We start from the raw sequence: 20,179 nt of genomic DNA, 5'->3' as shown, positions 1-20,179 counted from the left end.
TATATCCTAACTTTACTGCTGTCTGCCTCGGATGTGGTAGGTCGTGGATTTGATCCCTGGCTCAGTCATACCAAAGACTTGTAAAAATAGTACTTTCCGCTGCCTCGCTTGGTGCTCAGCATTAAGAGGTTAGTGTTAGGACTGGTCGGCCTGGCGTCAGGATAATGTGTCTGGGTGGGACATCATGCTACATGTCTGCGGCATGATGCCCCAGTGCTAGACGTCACAATAAACTGCCACACTGCAGACATCGTAGCAATACGACTAAAAAATTGTTAAAGCTACGTTAAAAATCCAGATCACACACACTAACTTTACTGCCAGCTTCTCATTGGAAGTTGAGTGATGTTAAGATAATGTGCTGGTTTGTAAATCACCAGGTATATCAGCAGTTTGAACTTTGAAAGGCTGTTATTATTTTGGGCTTTATATTTTATGTAAACAAGTTTTATTAAATTGTTCCTTTAGTGATTTGTGACTGTTCCTCTTGCACTATTTCTGTTTTTTTCTTTCTCCTGTGTGTGTACACGTGTCATATAAAGTCCTGTTATGTATGGATTCTATATTGATGCACATGTTAACCATTTTTGGGGGGACAATTTTCACCCCTGATATTTTGCATATTTTCCAGTTCTTCAATCTAACATTGATATAAATATAAAGTGATGAATATCTGTTCAAGGTTTAGTTCTATGTTTACATGCTTACAAGACAACAAATGTTACCAAATCAGCTTTCAATTCAATGCCATATGACTTTGTTTATTTGAAGTACAAAGCTTTCAGCGTATAAACTAAATGCCATAAAGAGAAATTGTTATGGAGTATATCTGGATATTCATAATGGACCGTCCTAAATTTTCAAGTCATTTAATTTAAAAATTTGAGTTAAATAAATACGGTAATATTGCATTAAATTTTCAAAAATGAAATCTAAAGTCATTTCCTGATTATGTTAACCACTGAATATAGTGAAACTTGAGAGATGAATAGTATTTACCCCATATTTATACAAAAATGAGATAATGTTGAGTTCTAATTGGTTACACCACAGTAATGTTGTTGATGGTAAAATCATGGGTAGGCATAAAAGTGTGCACTTTGTATTAGTCTGTCTGTTATTTACTTTCATTCTATCTGTTCTGGAAAACCATTTGATATAAAAAATTAAATAGTGATTGTTTACTATCGTATGAAAAATATCCTCGAGTCGGTGAAGTAATAAAACTGATACATGTTGAACTTGTGCCTCAGATGCTGTATAGTTATTTTACTCTCTCTTGCTCTATCATAAAATTAAAAATGTATAAAATTTTTGGATCTATTATCATAAGGAAAAGTTTTTCATGTGTCGGAGGTTGTCCTGGATAAAAATGAAATACATATTTAAGGAAGAGAGAGAGGCATCTTTTTATCAGTACCTACTTACAGTACCTACTCCGATAAAGGCACCAAGATATGATTTTGTTGATACCGTTCTAAAAGTACTGATACTAACAGTGACATGATATATACACAAAGAAAGCATATGCAACTATTCAAGCCAAAATGAAATAAGCTTGCCTGGACCATGAATGCTTATGGAAGGGCACACTTGCCAGGCAGTTTTTCACCTGGCTGTACGGCCAAGCAGTTTATTTCCCTAGAATGAAAAGTAAAAATTTAAATAAAAAAGAACTTATGGTATTGCAAATTAAATCTCATTAAATCCCAAATAATCCTAGAATTACAGATGTAAGTTCTAGTCATTATAGTTCTGAATCAGCTTTAGTGGAAACTGAAATTACATCTAGTGCTGGAAGTGTTGATGTGCCTGTGGTTGCCTGTGTAGTGGTGATGTACCAACAGTCACTTGTTGGATCACAATAACATAATCCAAGAATGTTATTTTTGAAGAGCATGTTGTATTTCCAGTGAATAATTTAAATAAATAAAATTTGAGCCTGAATGAATTACTGGACACAACAATAACAAAATTGATTCTGCTAAGGTCTTAAAGTACAAATGACTAATTTTCAAATAAAACAAGATTTATATTCTAAACTAAGATGTAAAAAGAGACCCCAGATAAGGGTCAATAGTACATTGTTCTAGAAAGATCCTAGTTTTAATTAGAAAGTCCATCACTAATATCACAATAAAGCATATGACAAACATCACATAGTCTAGCTATGAAAAAAATACAAAGTCCTTGGCTCAACTTAAGATAATGATCCTCACTCTGAAAAAAAAAATTGTTTACAAAATTGTCACTGATTTTGGACATGGTCAGCTGCTAGATACAATGTTACATTACTTACAGCATATAATGAAATAAAAATAACTAACAAACAATGCAGATTAACTGTACATAACAATATAAGCACATTTATTTGTACATTGTGCATGTTCCATTCAGAGTTGGTCAGTTACAGCTTATCAAAAATGGCGACAACAGAAATTGACCAAGTTTGACATGAATTATCCTGCATGAATTCACCATTCAGAAATCACAGTTCTAAATCCAAAACTTTTCACTTCAGGGTATATTCCATGAAAGTGGAATATCACAAAGGTCCTTGAATGTTTCACAAAATCTGACAGAATTATTTAAATATTCTTGAATAATTTCACATTATCCAACAGGTACTGTCTGTTTTAAAATAAAAGTTTTCTTTCTGCAATTTCAATGAACAAATTATAAATAAATCTTACTCCTTTCAGGACTCTTACAAAAGCTTAGTATAACTTGATTAAAACCATGTGTATTTCTTTATATAGCCACCACAAATGCATCTAATCTACAAAATCTGAACCACTAAAAAGAGTCTCGAATATTTAAATCATTACATTGTGAAAAACTTAAACCGTCACATTCTGACCTAAAGTTATTGAGCCAATCAACACGAGCATGCATGATCTCTCTTTAGAAAAAATGCATTCCTAGGATCACGTGAATTAAATAGTTGTTGACTTGACCTTAGCAATCAGCCTTGATTTATTAATGAAATTTTAAATGTATTCTACTTTTACTATAACACAAGCTAGCCACTGAATTTAAACAATTAAAATATAAATGTCATAAATCCAAATGAGAATCAAAGACAAGATTTTCAAGATGTCTGCCTTGGTGGGACATTGGATTTCAGATCAGCACCATCTTCATTTAGTACCAACTAACTCTACATTGTAATTAGTCTTGTAGTGAAAATCCAATCAGGGGGAGTAGTGATAAAAAAAGGGCCATCATGTTGGCAATACTGGATGCCCAAGCGAACCATTTTCATTTGGGACCAACTAGATATCATAAGATTTTCAAGATGGCTACCATATTGGATGTCAGATTGGCACCATTTTCATTTCTGACCAAATATACTTTTGAATGTGTTTGTGTATCCTCTTAAGTAGGTTAATGACAAACCAGTGCTACCAAATTGATAGATATTGAAGACAGCTGATGAACAGGCCATCCCATAATTGCTTCTGGTCTATGACCAAATGAGCTAAAAAATTACAAAAACGTAAATGACAGTAAAAAAAATGCTTTCAAGAGAATGTAACCAAATTTGACAGAAACATGAAATGTCTAAAGTTCAATCCATGTACTCCACTGGATAAAAGGATATAACACAGCCGAGCCATTTCAACAAAACTGGGTCAATTCAAAATTAGTTTCCTCACCTTGAAACATCTCAACCATTCCATGATGATGCCACATGCTCTCTTTGTTAAATGCAGGACCAAAGCCATGCAATCAATTCTGTAAATTTGAAATTCTTTCCGAAGCTGACTGGTCTAGCTCTGAATCCAACAGCATATCAGACACAGCATCACAGGCCTCAACTGTCAATGATGCTTGTCTAACCAAGGTTATGGATGTTTTTCAAGATGGACAGTATGATGAAAGTTTTTCGACTTTTGAGAATTCCGACACTGAGAAGGATGCAGCTAGTTATGACTCATGACAGAGAAGAAACTTTTTCTTGCCTACTGATGGCAACATGTACTGTTTATTTTATGACATTGTGTAGGATGGATTTTTTTAAGCTGCAGCACCATATGTATTAGCAGTTATTTATATAGTAGCTTTACAGTAAGTAACAGTATCATTTTTATTTCATGCTATGTAAGTTCACAAATTCTAATTAACAATGTTTATCACATTTTTAATATCACTGACATTGATATAACATGCTACAGAAGTTCATATTCTAAAATTATATCTATGGCAGTTTAAGATTTTTGTAAACACAACAACTTTGCTGCTCTTCATAAATTAGTCAAGTTACTAACTTGAACATGCTGATTTTATTATCATGACATTGTCTAATTTGTTTTTATATCGTCTTTAAATTTCAATTTTTTTAGCTGAAATGTAAAATACAACTATATAAAGAACATTAGATTTGTCTACCATTTCAAACTTGGTACATTGTCTGAAATGGGAAATGAGTCATTTAAAATGTTACTAAAATGTAGTAATACGAGTAAAAAATCAAAAATCAAATTGCATAACATGCAGACCCCACAGGGTGTGTGGAAGGGAAAAACTTGGATAACCCCTGTACTATATTCACTAATTTATGGCTGTAATCTGTAGAGTTAAGCCAAATGCGGGATGTTTTTTGAGGCATTGTATGTAATAAAGCGACAAAATATGATCTTTGATTAAAAATTGGGTTTCGGCAGAGGCAAGATAAAAAGAATGACAAAAACATTCAGAAACACTTGAATAAGTATTTTGATATTTTTTTTGTCGTGTTTAATTGCTATTGTTTTACTCGAGATAGTTTCAAATCTAATGAATAATAATTGAGCTGTCCCTTGCTTACACTTGAGTAATGCAAGTCAAGTAGATTGTTTACTCATTAATTGTCCCATCTGATGATGGCTACCAGAACTACTTTGCAAGTCTGATCTGTGATTTTGTCTGTAAATCTTGGGACTAGAACAGTTGGCAGGAATGTGTAGTCCCAACTCCCCCCCCCCCCAAATGACTGCAAGAGCATCCATGTAACAGGATGTTTAATTGGGGATGGAAGAGACAAAGGTGGGCAGCTTGGGATTCCACCTTGTGGTGAAGAGATCTATCAAATCAGCTGAAAGATCAGAGGTGATGAGACTACCCAGTGTACAGAGTGTGGCCCTTTTTGACAGATAATTGCCTAAAACAAAGAGTCTGCTGTGAATGTGTCAGATAGGACTGTTATCATGTATCATAAAAATAACTGTAAAAAGTTCCAGATCAGGTTGGGTGATCTAGCTGCCTCCCTCATTTGATGAAGTAGGTGACTATTAAAGAATTGTCTTATGTTACCAGATCCATTTTCCCACACAGTTGGTCTATCCTATTGCCTTCTTTTCCAGAAGGTTTTATGGAGTGCCATCTCTGGGCTCCAGTTGCTGCTCACCTCATTAAAGTAACAGATGATCCAACAGCAAGATAATCTAGCATTCATACAAATCATACCATATGGTTCAGTGCTCACCAAAGTAACTAGTGCCCTATGCCATTGCCTGTCTTACCTTGTTTTATCTCGGTTCAGATCGTAACATGTTGATCTAGATGACTGGAAAGAGGTGCAAATAAAGACAACTTCAAGGAATCAAATCTACCAATGCACTGAGATGGCTGAATAGTCACAGAAACTCTTATGGAAACCCACCTCCTGTTTGAGACTGTCACTAAGGGATACTATTTTCATTTAGGACCAATTAGATCTTGTCATGAATCTGTATGTAAAGATTCTGTGGCAATTCTCCCAGCACGGAGTAGCAATAACAAATTGTGCTAATATACAATGGAAACAATGGAACTGCATTATCTCTTCTGCTCTAGCATCAGGTGTGCTAAAAAGCAGAAGGCATCAATTCCTGTAATTTTCTTGTTAATATGTAATGTCATCAAATTGGAACATAAGAAAATGATGAAAAAGTATCAAATAATTGTTGGGATGTCTTTGTTCTCAATCCTATTGATTATCATTCCATGAATTTATTTTTTCTCATTTCTACTAGTTATATACAAAACCCCATCTGAGTACCCCATAACCTATCACTACCTGAGACAAACCAAACAAAGAAACAATCATAAAATCATTGAGTCTCCCCAATCTTTCATAGTGTTAAAATGTGATAGGCTGGTTTATAATTAGCTCTTACAGTCTAGACTGGGAACATAGTAATATACATAACATACAGTAAGGTGTGATAATTGCTTTGTGGGATCCTTTAAAGGTATGAAGTACGTCATGTGATGTAAAATACAACTTGAAAAACTACTGTTTAGCCACTTTATTTCCACTGGTCAGAACATATGTGATCAGACCCAATTGCATTTATTTCTGTATAAACTGTACAGAGAACTACTTTATACTAGCTTCTTTAAATGGAGACACATGCAAAGTAGCTGATGTAAACACTGAACTGGAAGGCATACATGCTGCATATCTTTAAAACAAAATAAAAATGTGGTTTATATTTTATTTAGAAAATTGAATAAATTGATTTGACAGAATCAAATAAACATCTCTGATGTTTTTCTGAATGTAAATAATTCTTTCATTGACTAAATTTGAAAAAAAAAAGCTGGGAAACTGAAAATCTGCAGAGAACACTGGGGCTACAACACTTTCACTGCAGCTCATTACAACTAATTTAAAACTTTAGGTAAATGGATATAGGGGTTGGGAGGAGGGAGGGTTCAAAGATTAACACTAACAATTGGATTCACAGTCCTACAGTGTAAGACACTGACCTTGCTAGTTACAATGTGGGGTGGGTGGGAGATCCGCTACACCCCCATCATAACTGTCAGTGTTGATGTCTTGCACTGTTTGACTATTGGACCCCCATCACTATAACCATTTACCGATAGTATTAATTTCATTTGTAAGTAGCCCCATGTAGGTAGCCTAAATTGTTAATCAACAAGAAAACAGATTTTAAGATGTGAAAATTGGTTACTCACGTGTCTGGACAATAATGATTTGACCAAGTCACAATGAACTCATGATAGGATCAAATCCACGAGTCATTCGTATGTCAAACAAAACAACACATCCTTTACTTTGAACATTGAGCCTCTACTCGGATCACATATTACAACTTAGATAAAAGACTAAGACCATGCTGTGGAATGTTTAAAACTTTAGATTGCTTACCATAGGTAGAATTATTGTTTGATACTGATGTAGTTGTTATGCTGCAGATGGAGAATCCTGTTCTATAAATAGCCACATAGCAGATGCCTCAATAAGAATTCATATGCTTAAACATTCTCTACAATGACAGGAGGTATCATTAAAAAAAATAAAAATAAAATATAAATAAAATTATAAATAATTGCAATTTTAAGAGCTTAACATTGTTTTTTCTGAGTTTTTCGTGGTATAAACTGTCAATTGCCAACTCACAGCTTATATTATGCCTTCGGGCATTATATGGTGTGATTTGGCAACTGACAGTTTATACCATGACAAACTCTGAAAAAACAACATTAAACTCTTAAGTATATGAAGTTTCATCCCTTAATCTCAAAAGACTTTATAAGAAAAGACTGATGAAAATGCAAAATAATGAGTCATGACCTTGACCTTCAACATAAGAACTTTGCCACAGCTTTGAAGTTACACAAACAAACAGGAAATGTGATGAAAACCTAAAATGTTGAGCAATGGCCTTTATCTCATCCTTCAATCTCAAATGGTTTTTAGTTATACAGCAGAAGGGAAAGAGTGATAAAAAAAACTAAAATTACTGAGCTGTAACTCTGACATTAGAGATAGGACCCCTAATGCAAAATGCATCATACCATCAAATGATGATGTATAGTTGACATGTTGCCTGCCTGCGATTACGTAAGTCAAAAACAAAGGAATTGGTTAGAAGCCATGTATATAAGTTAGACCCCACAGCTATAGTGGTCCTGTTCGTATTTGTTATGAGAGCCCAGCTTATTGGGTGTCAGAAATCACGTGGACATTGAAAGCTATGTTCAAGTACAAAGGACCCTTATTGGTGTCGTAAATCTCACCACGCTAACAGACGGCCGGAGCATTGTCTGCTAAGTTGAAGAACTGAGTACTTTAGACTAGAAACCCCAGTCATTGTGAAACATCGTGCTGAGAAGTTGTAGCAATAATTCCAGGAAGCCACTCGTGAATTGGTGGGAAAACTTAGGAAATTCTAATGAAAGATGAAGCTTCGTAAAGGTCAGTGAGTTATTTGCTCGATTGTTGTAGAATATTATGGCATTGTAATTGTAATTGTGTGCAGTATGTATACTTCATTACTAGAATCGTTAGTACGTAGAATTACCTTTGTAGTGTTTAATTTACATGTGTATTTGAGAAATGAGATATGATTATGTAAAGAATTATGTAGATTACTAGCTCGTAGTTAGAATATTGTAATTCGCTGTTTGGTTAATTCGTAATAAACTAGTGCATTTATTCATGTGATATTATAGATTTTGCAACTGTTGAATTGTAAGTTTGAAAAATGGTTGCAGTGTGTAAAGTTAGTTAATATGGATATTTGAATATTTGTGTACACTTGTAAGAGTGTAATGTACTAAGATGCATCTGATTGCTGTGCTATTATTGTTCAGTATAATGAGATTAAGATTATATACACAGATGTGATGCAATTTATTGATGTCTGTATGATAAGTAGTTGATACCATGCTTTATTACAACGTTTACCATACAAGAGCATATGGGTATTTCGATAAGCACGAATGTGTGACCGAAAAATTTAATATCCTTTATCTGATGATTGATTGTTGGTTTAGTGTGAGACGAGATGGCTAAGGAAATATGCTAACGTCCTTGTGTTTTCACAGGAAGCTTTTAGGGGACAGACTTCCAGTGTGGTTTAGTCCCAAGTGTCTAGGAGAGAGACAGACTAGAGACCAGTGGAGAAGTCGATTGTGAATCAATGGCTAGTCGGAAAGCAGAGTCAAGGAAGAGGAGGAAAAAGAGTCAAGGAGGAGAAATTGGAGAAGGAGCAGTCAAGGAGAAAGAGTTAGGAGGGAAGTCAGAAGGAAAGAAGGAATTGGCGGGATAGGAGAGATACAGATGAGTAGAAAACAAGGACAGGTGGAAAAGCGATCTCACACTATAAATCACTGGATGCAATAGGCTATCACTTGGTCAAGAGGAAGAAGAGTGATTGGGAAATTATTGTCATTTGAATATTGAACTGTATTCAATTGTTATTCCTTTGAATTTCACCTTTGTGTTCTCAATAACTTAACTGTTGGCATTGCTGACTTGAGAATCGGAGCTTTACCTCTCTCTATCACTAATTTCACTTCCTACAAAATCAAGCCCGGGTGGGACTTCCATAGTAATTTAAATAATATATTGGGAGCACCCCACCCCAACCCTACCAAACTCCACATATAGGTATACTAAGTTTCATTCCTTTATCTAAAAAAATGGTCTTAAAGCTACATGTATAGAGAAGAAACAAATGTGTGAAGGGCAGACTGAAAAGCAGACACAATAAATTAAGGTATTAACCATACAAAATATTTACTGCCCTCTCTAATCTCATTTTGAAAGTAAAGGCAAAGGTCTGACATGATTTTACACCAATTATTTTATAATTCAAACTCAATAACATTCTTACACTTCTCTCCAAAGCATGCAAAAGCTGTGCATGTCCTGATGCATAGATTCAATACCATTATGTACAGTGTGACCACGCTATAACATGGTAGTCTGGGTCCACAGAACCCGACCATGTTATAGACCAAACCATGCGATAACCAACCAAGTCAGTTTGTTGAAGAAAATGATGCATTTACCTAAAATATGTAGGGGTGGGTAATAAAAGCAGACACAAAAATAGGTGATTTTGATAAAATGAAAACAAACTAGTCTGATAAACACTTGTATATTGACAACTTAAATTTCTGTAGTACAATCCATAATTCATAAAGTAATGTACTTATGCATAATAAATCAATGAATCTGAGCACAGATCACGTTATAAACTTCGTGAATGGCTCACATACTGTTTCAAAATACAAATAACACTTATTTATTAAAAAAAGGCATTACTCAATTTGATCTATATCCGAATGTCACAACAATTCACTAAAGTTGTCGCATGCAGCACATGGCTATAGCTGTTTACATGCTACAACATGTACATAAATTGGCCTAGATTTTGGTCAGCTGGTGAAAGTATCATCTTGCCAAGGCTACAGAGGGGATGGGGCAATTGATAGGGAAAAGACAACTGGAACAAATTAAAATGTTTAACAAATATCTTTGCAAGATACGCCATCTTCAGTTAACTTGATGGTCATATATCTATAGTTTGAAATGAGTGGAAATTTAATTTGCGTTTTATGCCACCACTGATAGTGATCTTAAGCATACTTGTTTTTTGTGCAAAAATTAAACTTTCATAGCAAAATAAATTAGTTCCAGTCACTTTGGAAAATGCAACAATTTTGGTACCAACTTCCTCTGATGAAAGGTTATTAGCTTTTATTGAAGGTTGTAGTCTGATTTCTTAGATGAATGGTGCATGTGTTACTGAAATTACCGCTAAAGGACAGCTTTAGAGGACCAAAGAGATGTCTGTTTTTTTATTGTGGTGGTAACATCAAATAATTGTAGAACACTGAAACTTCAATTTTTATTCATTTGCTTAGTATTTTATACAGAAACGATTGGTACTTCAAAGGTGATCAGTTTCCTCTGAAGTTTCAGCAAAGCAATTTTTCTGGGTACGTTTTAAAAACAAAAAGAATTGCCATCATATGGTCAATTGTAGCAGTTACTTTTCCTATCTTCAAAAGTTGCAAAAGGAGCATAAGTAGACCATGTAGATCTCGGTGTGTGTGTGTGTGTGTAACATTTCTTGTGGCCGAGTGATGCTGCCCTCCATGCATGCATCAGAATTTTAAAAAAACAAAAGGACAACAGGCGATGAATACAAAGGTGTCCTGTTCTGATCTGACAGTGATTAGTACAGAAAATATGAGTGTTTTGAAGGATTGATTTCTATGAGTAAAAAAGAAGAGATATTTTACTTATCATCAACGCAGAGAGGTTAGTCAAAATAAATATATTAATTACTAGCAAGCGGCCAAAAATCAGACACTATTTCATCCAAAAGATCCATTACTAGATAGTCCCTCATCAAGTTGATCTCCGCTACCAGAAATGTTTTAAAAAAATGCAGAGATTTCACATACAGTACTTGGGCCAAATGTCAGAATAAGGTGATTATGATATAACAATGCACTGTTAAAATGATTAGTCAATATGAACAAGGAATTTGTTTATCTAACAGTAGATAAATTCCAGTGTATTGTATATCAAGTTTGTGGCTTCATTTCACGATGCCTCTAAATTTATTCACTCCAAACCTAAGGCTGTATATACAAGCTTAAACAGTCAATAATGATGTGAAACAAATCACCATATGGTATATTTTGTCACCAGTAAGGAATATAAATCACAATTTGCGACACTGGAGAAGCCCAGCGTGATCCCTGAATAAACTTTGTACACATTATTTTTCGTATTTTTAAGAAGGAAAAAAAACTTTTTTTTTATTATGAGAAAAATACATGTATATGAAATTGCAGGAGCCATGCCACAATTGTCTTATATTAGAATTCAAACATGGTCTCTTCCCCAAAAATGATAACAAACTTTATGCTAATTTTCATAATTTTAAGATTTAAATTTTTTTCCTGTGTGAGAAAAGTATATGTATATGACATTTCAGGAGTCATGCCACAACCATGTTATATTCGAATTTGTGTTATAAGGGAGCATGCTATAGCAGGGTCACACTGTATATGAATTTTTTTATTTTAGTCCAAACCACCTGATAATACTGGACAAGTCATGACATGCTGATTTTAAGTCTGGGTATTTATATTTATAGCCGCATTCTAAAGTTCTTTTAGGTATTACTTTCTGTCCTTCAAGAATGATCTTGCCCCTTTCATTGCCAAAAAATGTATTAAACACAAAGCTTGGCATAGGAAATATGGCAGGTCTCCACATCGCACCTGCAAATGCACTTGCAAACTGCGCATTTGTTGCTGCCTCAGGGGCTACTCCATTTAAAATGCCAGATACACTCTTGTTCTTTACTGCATACGCTAGAATGCCTGCTATGTCATCAATATGTATCCATGGAAACCACTGCTTTCCAGTACCCATGCGCCCACCACATCCAAGGAAGAATGGAAGAAAAATCTGCTGAATCATGCCGCCATCTTGCCCTAGTACCACACCTGAAGATAGGTAAGTGAGATGGAGATTACAGCTAGCTGATTAGCACATTTTAATACAATCATTATTGAAAAATTGATTTATAATTCCAGTAAAGTCACCAATAAATATTCAATGAAGAATAACTTTCTTCCCAGTCCACTACTGTAGTTTTTCAAAGGCATACAAATTAGGCATCAACAAAATGCTCAGTGGCACAAAACCTGAAGATTAAAAGTAGTCTTTTACTTCCTTTCATTTGTAAAACTCATTAATTCTTATTTGTTATACATGTATTTTTGTAAGTAAACAAATAAGTATTTAAATTAAAGGAAGAAACAGATGCCATATTGGGACAATGCTCTCCCATTTTTGTCTAATCTCCAGCATTTTTCAACCAATTTACAACTTTTTTATTCTGAATTTATCAGGTATGGGTGAAAGTAAGACAATCAAGGGCTCAGTGTGCTATTGATACCTGAGCGTACAGTAACCCTCCTCACATTCACGGAGTCAGGGAGTCTCAGAGTAGCTGCAGCTTCCCACTCAGTTGTAAGTGTTGACAGCCAGTCATAGCCACCTCCTGGACTGTCCTCCGTGTACTCATCTGTTTCACTGGGCTTATAATATGCTGCAAAATGAAAATTTTAACAGATCAAGCTGAGGATGTAACTCAGTGTATCCACTAGGGGTGCAAGACTGAGAGTCAAAAATCACCTTGGTGTCAAAACTGGGGGTCAGACTGACTTAAAAACAAACTTTGGTATCAAAACTGGGGGTCAAATTAAAAATGTGGGGGTCTCTGAAGCACAAATGAGGGTAAAGGGAAATACTGTCAGCTGATCTGACCCATGCAATTTTGTAATATCAAATGTACTGATCATTAACTGCACCAGCCTAGTGAGTATGGAACAAGTTTATGTATTTTTTTTAATTAATAAAGCTTCATTTTGTTTGTACCTGTAATTCATACGTAATTTTTTCATTTTGAAACAGATCATGTAGGAATAACAATCATACAGTATATAGTTAGAAATTTTCAGAGATTTTTGTGTTGATTGATGACAATTCTTTAATTCAGATGATTAATTCAGTCTCCAACAAACTGACATGTACCATTATCTTCTTGTAACATTCCTGAAAGAAATGGAAGAAAAACAATACTGAAAGGATGAAGAATAGAAAATGAAACAGCTGTGCAAACACCCAAAAGTTCAGAACTGTTTCCTGTGAATGCACAAATAAAACAGAAAACAAGCTTGTGACCACCTGCATATCAAGTCCACCTCCATATTCTGGCCAATTAATGTTGTACAGATGAAGATGTATCCATATGCAAATTTACATGACTCTGCAGCCAGCTGTAATCGGGAAATGGACAGCATACAAAATGTTAATATTGAGATTAATCTAGGTTGTGGATGGACACATGTATGGGCATCCAACTATCCGTGATCACTATACAGAGCTTCCACCAAGATGGAACAAACTAAAATAATTTGGGGCTCAACAATTATAGTGACTCCAACTTAGCATACTTGAATACTATAATGAAAGCAAAATTAATTCTGAAACCCGAATATTGCCACACTGTGAATGACTGAATAAAATAACAGTGGTTTGGGTAAGTTTGGTGGCATGGTCAAACATAACTAAGGTGCAACAGAAATTTAACCTTTTATAATATAATACCATATTGTTTAATATTTTGTGCCCTCTTCTTCTATAGTGCATCAATCCATACAAATGGACCTTATTTTTTAATTAATAATTTTTCATACAAAATAATGTGTCTTCTTATTTGCAAATCTCTAAGGAAGAATCAGCTGAACATGATAATTAACATCATGTACCTGTGCACCAAACAACAAAAGAGGTGTGTGTGTGTGTGTGTGTAACATAAGGATTTTAAACATAGCTTTAACAATTTTTCAGCCATATCGCTATGATGTCTGCAGTGTGGCAGTTAATAGTGATGTCTAGCACTGAGGCATCATGCCGCAGACATGTAGCATTATGTCCCACCCTGTCACCAGACTGACCTGTCCATACACTAACCTCTTAATTCTGAGCGCCTAGCAAGGCAGCTGTTAGTACAATTTTTTATAAGTCTTTGGTATGACTCAGCTGGGGTTCAAACCCATGACCTCCTGCATCTGAGGTGGATGCTCTACCCACATAGCCACCAGAGCAGTCCAACAAAAATGGTAGACCCAGATCTGCTGTCACAAAGTGTGCTGGGAGATCAAGGTTGCAAAAGTGGAATCTACACTGTTCAATTTACTTCTTACTTCAAGCCAACAGTGCAGACCTGATCAATCATTACACAAGACACCAGCTGACCTGGTCTACCCTGTTTTATTTCTTAACTCAAGCCAACAGTGCAGTTGTGATCCATCAGTACACATGACACCAGTTTATCTGGTCTACCCTGTTTTATTTCTTCATTCAAGTTAACAGTGCAGACCTGATCAATCATTACACAAGACACCAGCTGACCTGGTCTACCTTGTTTTATTTCTTAATTAAAGTTAACAGTGCAGACCTGATCAATCATTACACAAGACACCAGCTGACCTGGTCTACCCTGTTTTATTTCTTAACTCAAGCCAACAGTGCAAACCTGATCAATTATTACACAACACACCAACTGTTCTACCCTGTTTTAATTGTTGCTTCAAGCAGACAGTTCATTACACAACACATCAACAGATCTGGTCTATATTGTTTGTGTTTAAGTCTTACTTTAATCCAACAATGCAGAACTGATCAGCCATTACATACTGCACCAGGACTTCTGGTCTACACTGCTTGTTTTACATCTAAAGTCAAGCCAACAATGCAGACCTGATCAGCTGTTATATAATGAACCAGCAGATCTGGATAAACACTGTTCACTTTATTTCTGACTTCAAGCCAACACTGCAGGCCTGATATGCCATTACACTTACAAATCGGATTTATCTTGTTGTACTTCTTACTTAAATCTAACAGTGCAGACCTAATACATAACACACCTAGACAGTTTCCAGTTTGGTGTGTTACAATATCAATAAATATGGCAAGTAAGGTATACCATACACTTACCTACACCTGATATAGTGACGAAAGATTCTGGCGGCTTTTCTGCCTCAGATATTGCCTTAGCCAAAAGTTTATTAGTTTCCACTCGACTGCTCTTCACCTGTTCCTTGAAAGAATCATTCCATCTACAAATAAGGAAAGATTGTTACTTTAATGATCATCAGAGTAGGGACAGAAGAAAACTTTGGATATTTAGTTACAAGTACAGCTCTTTGATGTTGAAGTGTCCTTCATTATTGTGCAATTACATATGTAATACAGTCATGCCATTATTTTAACCAAAAAATAAAAGTATGCTTTTAAATATTCAAAATCAACTGGAAGAATGAAAAAAAGTTTGGTATTGCTGCTATGATCTGTATTTGTCTGTAATCGGTTTTTACTGTTTAAGTTCCTCTAGGTAGGCTACAGGAAATTCATTATCAATGCCATACCAATCATCAGTATTTCTGGGCATGGAGTAGTTATCCTTCATGGGATAATAAACACTTGAATATTAGATAAGCACATCTTAAATTTATCTATTTATCTTAAAGCTACCTATCTGTATATCAATATTAGCACATCTTAGAGTTACCTATTTGAATATCAATATTAGTATTTTATCTATCTGCATATTTGAATATTAGTACATCTTAAAGTTACCTATTTGTATATCAATATTAGCACATTTTAAAGTTATCTATTTATATATCAATATTAGCACATCTTAGAGTTACCTATTTGAATATCAATATTAGTATTTTATCTATCTGCATATTTGAATATTAGCACATCTTAAAGTTACCTATTTGTATATCAATATTAGCACATTTTAAAGTTATCTATTTATATATCAATATTAGCACATCTTAAAGCTAACTATTTGTATATCAATATTAGCACATCTTAGAGTTACCTATTTGTATATCAATATTAGCACATCTTAGAGTTACCTATTTGTATATCAATATTAGCACATCTTAAAGTTGCCTCTTTGTATATCAATATTGGCACATTTTAAAGTTATCTATTTATATATCAATATTAGCACATCTTAAAGCTAACTATTTGTATATCAATATTAGCACATCTTAGAGTTACCTCTTTGTATATCAATATTAGCACATCTTAGAGTTACCTATTTGTATATCAATATTAGCAGATCTTAGAGTTACCTATTTGTATATCAATACTGGCACATCTTAAATTTATCTATTTATCTTAAAGCTACCTATTTGTATATCAATATTAGCACATGTTAAAGTTACCTATTTGATATCAATATTAGCACATCTTAAAGTTACCTCTTTGTATATCAATGTTAGCACATCTTAAAGTTACCTATTTGATATCAATATTAGCACATCTTAAAGTTACCCATTTGTATATCAAAATTAGCGTATCTTAAAGTTATCCATTTGTATATCAATTTTAGCACATCTTAAAGTTATCTATTAGTATATCAATATTGGCACATCTTAAAGTTATCTATTTGTTATCCATTTTAGTATATCCTGAAGTTACCTATTTGTATATCAATATTGGCACACCTTAAAGTTATCTATTTTTATATCAATATTGGCACATCTTAAAATTACCTATTTGTATATCAATATTGGCACATCTTAAAGTTATAAATTTGTTATCAATTTTAGCATATCCTGAAGTTAACTATTTGTATATCAATATTGGCACATCTTAAAGTTATCCATTTATCTTAAAGCTACCTATCTGTATATCAATATTAGCACATCTTAAAGCTACCTATTTGTATATCAATATTAGCATATCTTAAAGTTACCTATTTGTATATCAATATTAGCACATTTTAAAGTTACTTATTTGTATATAAATATTAGCACATCTTAAAGCTACCTATTTGTATATCAATAATGGCACATTTTAAAGTTATCTATTTGTATATAAATATTAGCACATCTTAAAGTTACCTATTTGTATATCAATATTGGTACATCTTAAAGTTACCTATTTGTATATCAATATTGGCACATCTTAAAGTTATCTAGTTGTTATTAATTTTAGCACATCTTAACGTTACCTATTTGTATATCAATATTAGCACATTTAAAGTTACCTATTTGTATATCAAGATTAGCAGTCATAGCCCTCCAATAAAGCTGAGTACATCTTTTTCATAATCTGATAAAAAAGGCCACAATGTTTTTTATTTTTGGCTTGCTCATTTGCATAAAGTAGTCCCAAAACTAACGCCACCAGCCCTAGGATACCCCTCACTCGATAACTTGTGCATAAATGGGTCCAAATACATAGATTGCACTTCGAACAAGGGTGCAAGTGAGTGAGGGATATAAAACAAACCCGCTAGACATTCAGAAAACTGCAGGGGTGGGGTGGGAACTGGGTTGTTTTATAATCACATAGAGAATATTTGTCAATAAAATGCTTTTCCTAATGAAGTTGTTAATTATTCTGTATAAATTACATTTATTTATAAACATCCAGCATCTGCAAAATCATTAAACACTATTCCAACTAGTTTCAACAAACATCACATGTATGCAAAAACATTTGGGAGTCTCAGAAGCTAGAACCATACTGACTGTTGAGACAACACCGAACAAGATTCCTTTTTTCAAAAACTAGCAACATTTATTTAGACAGGACAATCATCTATGCCACTGCTGTCCAACCTTTTTGACACCATGGGCCACTGAAAAATGTTTTTTGTGAAGCTAAGGGCCGCAGCAGAAAACTGAAAAGCATTGACTATATAGATGCTCGAGCTCTGGTGGGCCATTTAAAATCAGCCCACGGGCCACGGGTTGGACAGCAGTGATCTACTATGAAACTCAATTTTTGAATTGTTCAACTGGTAAACTGTTTATTCTGTGATTTAATTGCAAGTAATAGTGAAACTTCTTATCATCCTTGAGGATATATCTAAGTGCCAATTCAGGAATTCTCTGAAACTCGTTACCCACACAATGGTCCTTATCTGCAAAACAAAGCTCTTAGTTTTACGACATATTCAGTTCACTTCGTAGCTCTGCTATTTTTGGTCACAGTTATGATTGAATAGGTTAACTGACAGAAGTTTAATTATAATACATTCACAATAACATTTATAACATTGTTCAATTTATCAAATGAAATGAATTCACCCGACATAAGATCAGGGCTGCTAGATCTTAAGCATGTAGGAGCTGCATGACTTTTAACATTTCTTTTATTCCAACTCATTTACTTGATTCAAGAGATGTAATTAACGTGATAACACAAAGGAGAATAGCTTTTAATTCTATGTAGAAATACAATAAATACTTTGTTAGTCAGATATCAAAACAAGGTCAACACTTAAATTCTAATAGAAATGCTTGCAGACATAGCTGTTGCATTAGATTTACATATTTTACGTTTAAATACAAGAGGACACATTGCATTTATGATGAATACACTTACAAGGAACTAAAAGATAGAACCAAAACACAAATTTCACTTGATAAAAAATGAATTAGTATTTATTTATTGAAGTGCTTCCTCCACTAGGCATAAGTACATTTTCATTGATCAAAATTTTGTTGAATATCATTAATCATGGTGTACTAAGAATGTCGTTTGGAAGGAAAATGTAACAAATTATATAACTTATTAAAAGCTGATAATTTCATGATGTTGATTAAAATTTCCAGGTCCTCTCTATCATTTTAGATGATAAAATGAGCGGTAAGTTTTAAAATTTTTAAACATTTCAGTCAACAATTTTGATTACGATTTTCTTCAAGTTCAACGAATAGGGATCAATTGTTTGATATTTTTCTGGTTTAAAAAATGGGATCCACACCTGACCCTGTATTATAAGCGGGTTCACGACTTAACAGGGCACAAGTTATCAAGGGAGTGATGTATAATGTTGGGGGTCAGCTCAGTTTTCAGTAACATGCGGTTATCATACAGGAACTAAGTTTTGTATTGTGGTAATATTGTGAAGACAACAGTTATATCATGGAGGATGTATGAGATGTACGTATGAATGCTTTTGTCCTTCATCAACTTAGCATGTTTAGAAACAAAGAAACCAACTAGAAATGAATATTGACAGATATATTTATGTAAACAAAGTGTTCAGTCAGTTAATTATTATCTACCAAACACGGGATGATTACAAACTTTATAAAAAAACTATACATGCACTGATCAGTTTGAGTGTACAATTACCATTATGTCACAATATATTATGTACATAAAACATAAATGTAGTTATTATTATATTGGTTTGGCATTTTCATTTTCAATCAGCCCCCCTCCCACTTGCTAACATATTTGCACTTTGTTTATGTCAGCAATCTGATGCATAATTTATATTTCCATGTTCCAGATCAATTTCCCTATACACTGCACATCATATGGTACACTACAAGTTTGTGTGAGTGTGTATGTGATTTGGATTTTAAACATTACTTTAACAATTTTTCAGTAATATCACTATTATGTCTGCAGTATGGCAGCTTACAGTGATGTCCAGCATTGATGCATCATGCCACAGACATGTGGCATCATGTCCCACACAGTCACATTATCCTGACACCAGGCCCACCAGGCCGAACACTAACCTCTTAATGCCAAGTACCAAGCAAAGCAGCTGTTAGTACCATTTTTATAATCCTTTGGTATGACTCAGCCAGGATTCAAAACCCATGACTTCCAACATATGAGGCAGATGCTTATGCAATCATACATCTTCAATTTCAGAGGTGTAGGGTGACACTCGAGCCCTCTGCAAGACTGAACAGAAGAAACAAGTGATAAAATAGCAAGGGAGTCTATTTCTACTGGAAATGGAAAATCCAATTATTTTTTTATTTCAATCATCAAAAGTCTAAGATAGGAACCAGGTATCTGCAA

The 20,179-nt window shown here is 34.1% G+C and overlaps 1 protein-coding gene across 1 annotated transcript in view; it reads right to left on the bottom strand.

Annotated features, from left to right (window-relative positions):
• Positions 1-6,257: 6,257 nt before the first annotated feature.
• Positions 6,258-20,179, bottom strand: part of LOC149783060 (epimerase family protein SDR39U1-like) — a 31,761-nt gene continuing 17,839 nt past the window's right edge. Inside the window, exons 4-6 of the mRNA XM_089934663.1 lie at positions 15,317-15,438; positions 12,708-12,860; positions 6,258-12,252 (exon numbers count right to left, since the gene is read on the bottom strand). Coding sequence (XP_089790789.1) covers positions 11,819-12,252; positions 12,708-12,860; positions 15,317-15,438 — 709 coding nt within the window. The 3' untranslated portion in view covers positions 6,258-11,818. The remainder of the gene's footprint in view (positions 12,253-12,707; positions 12,861-15,316; positions 15,439-20,179) is intronic.

Source organism: Sinohyriopsis cumingii, chromosome 15 (assembly GCF_028554795.1).
Source record: "Sinohyriopsis cumingii isolate HCF-2022 chromosome 15, ASM2855479v2, whole genome shotgun sequence".
Lineage (NCBI taxonomy): Eukaryota > Metazoa > Mollusca > Bivalvia > Unionida > Unionidae > Sinohyriopsis > Sinohyriopsis cumingii.
Note: the sequence above shows the minus strand (reverse complement) of the source record. Positions and strands in the feature narration are given on the sequence as shown.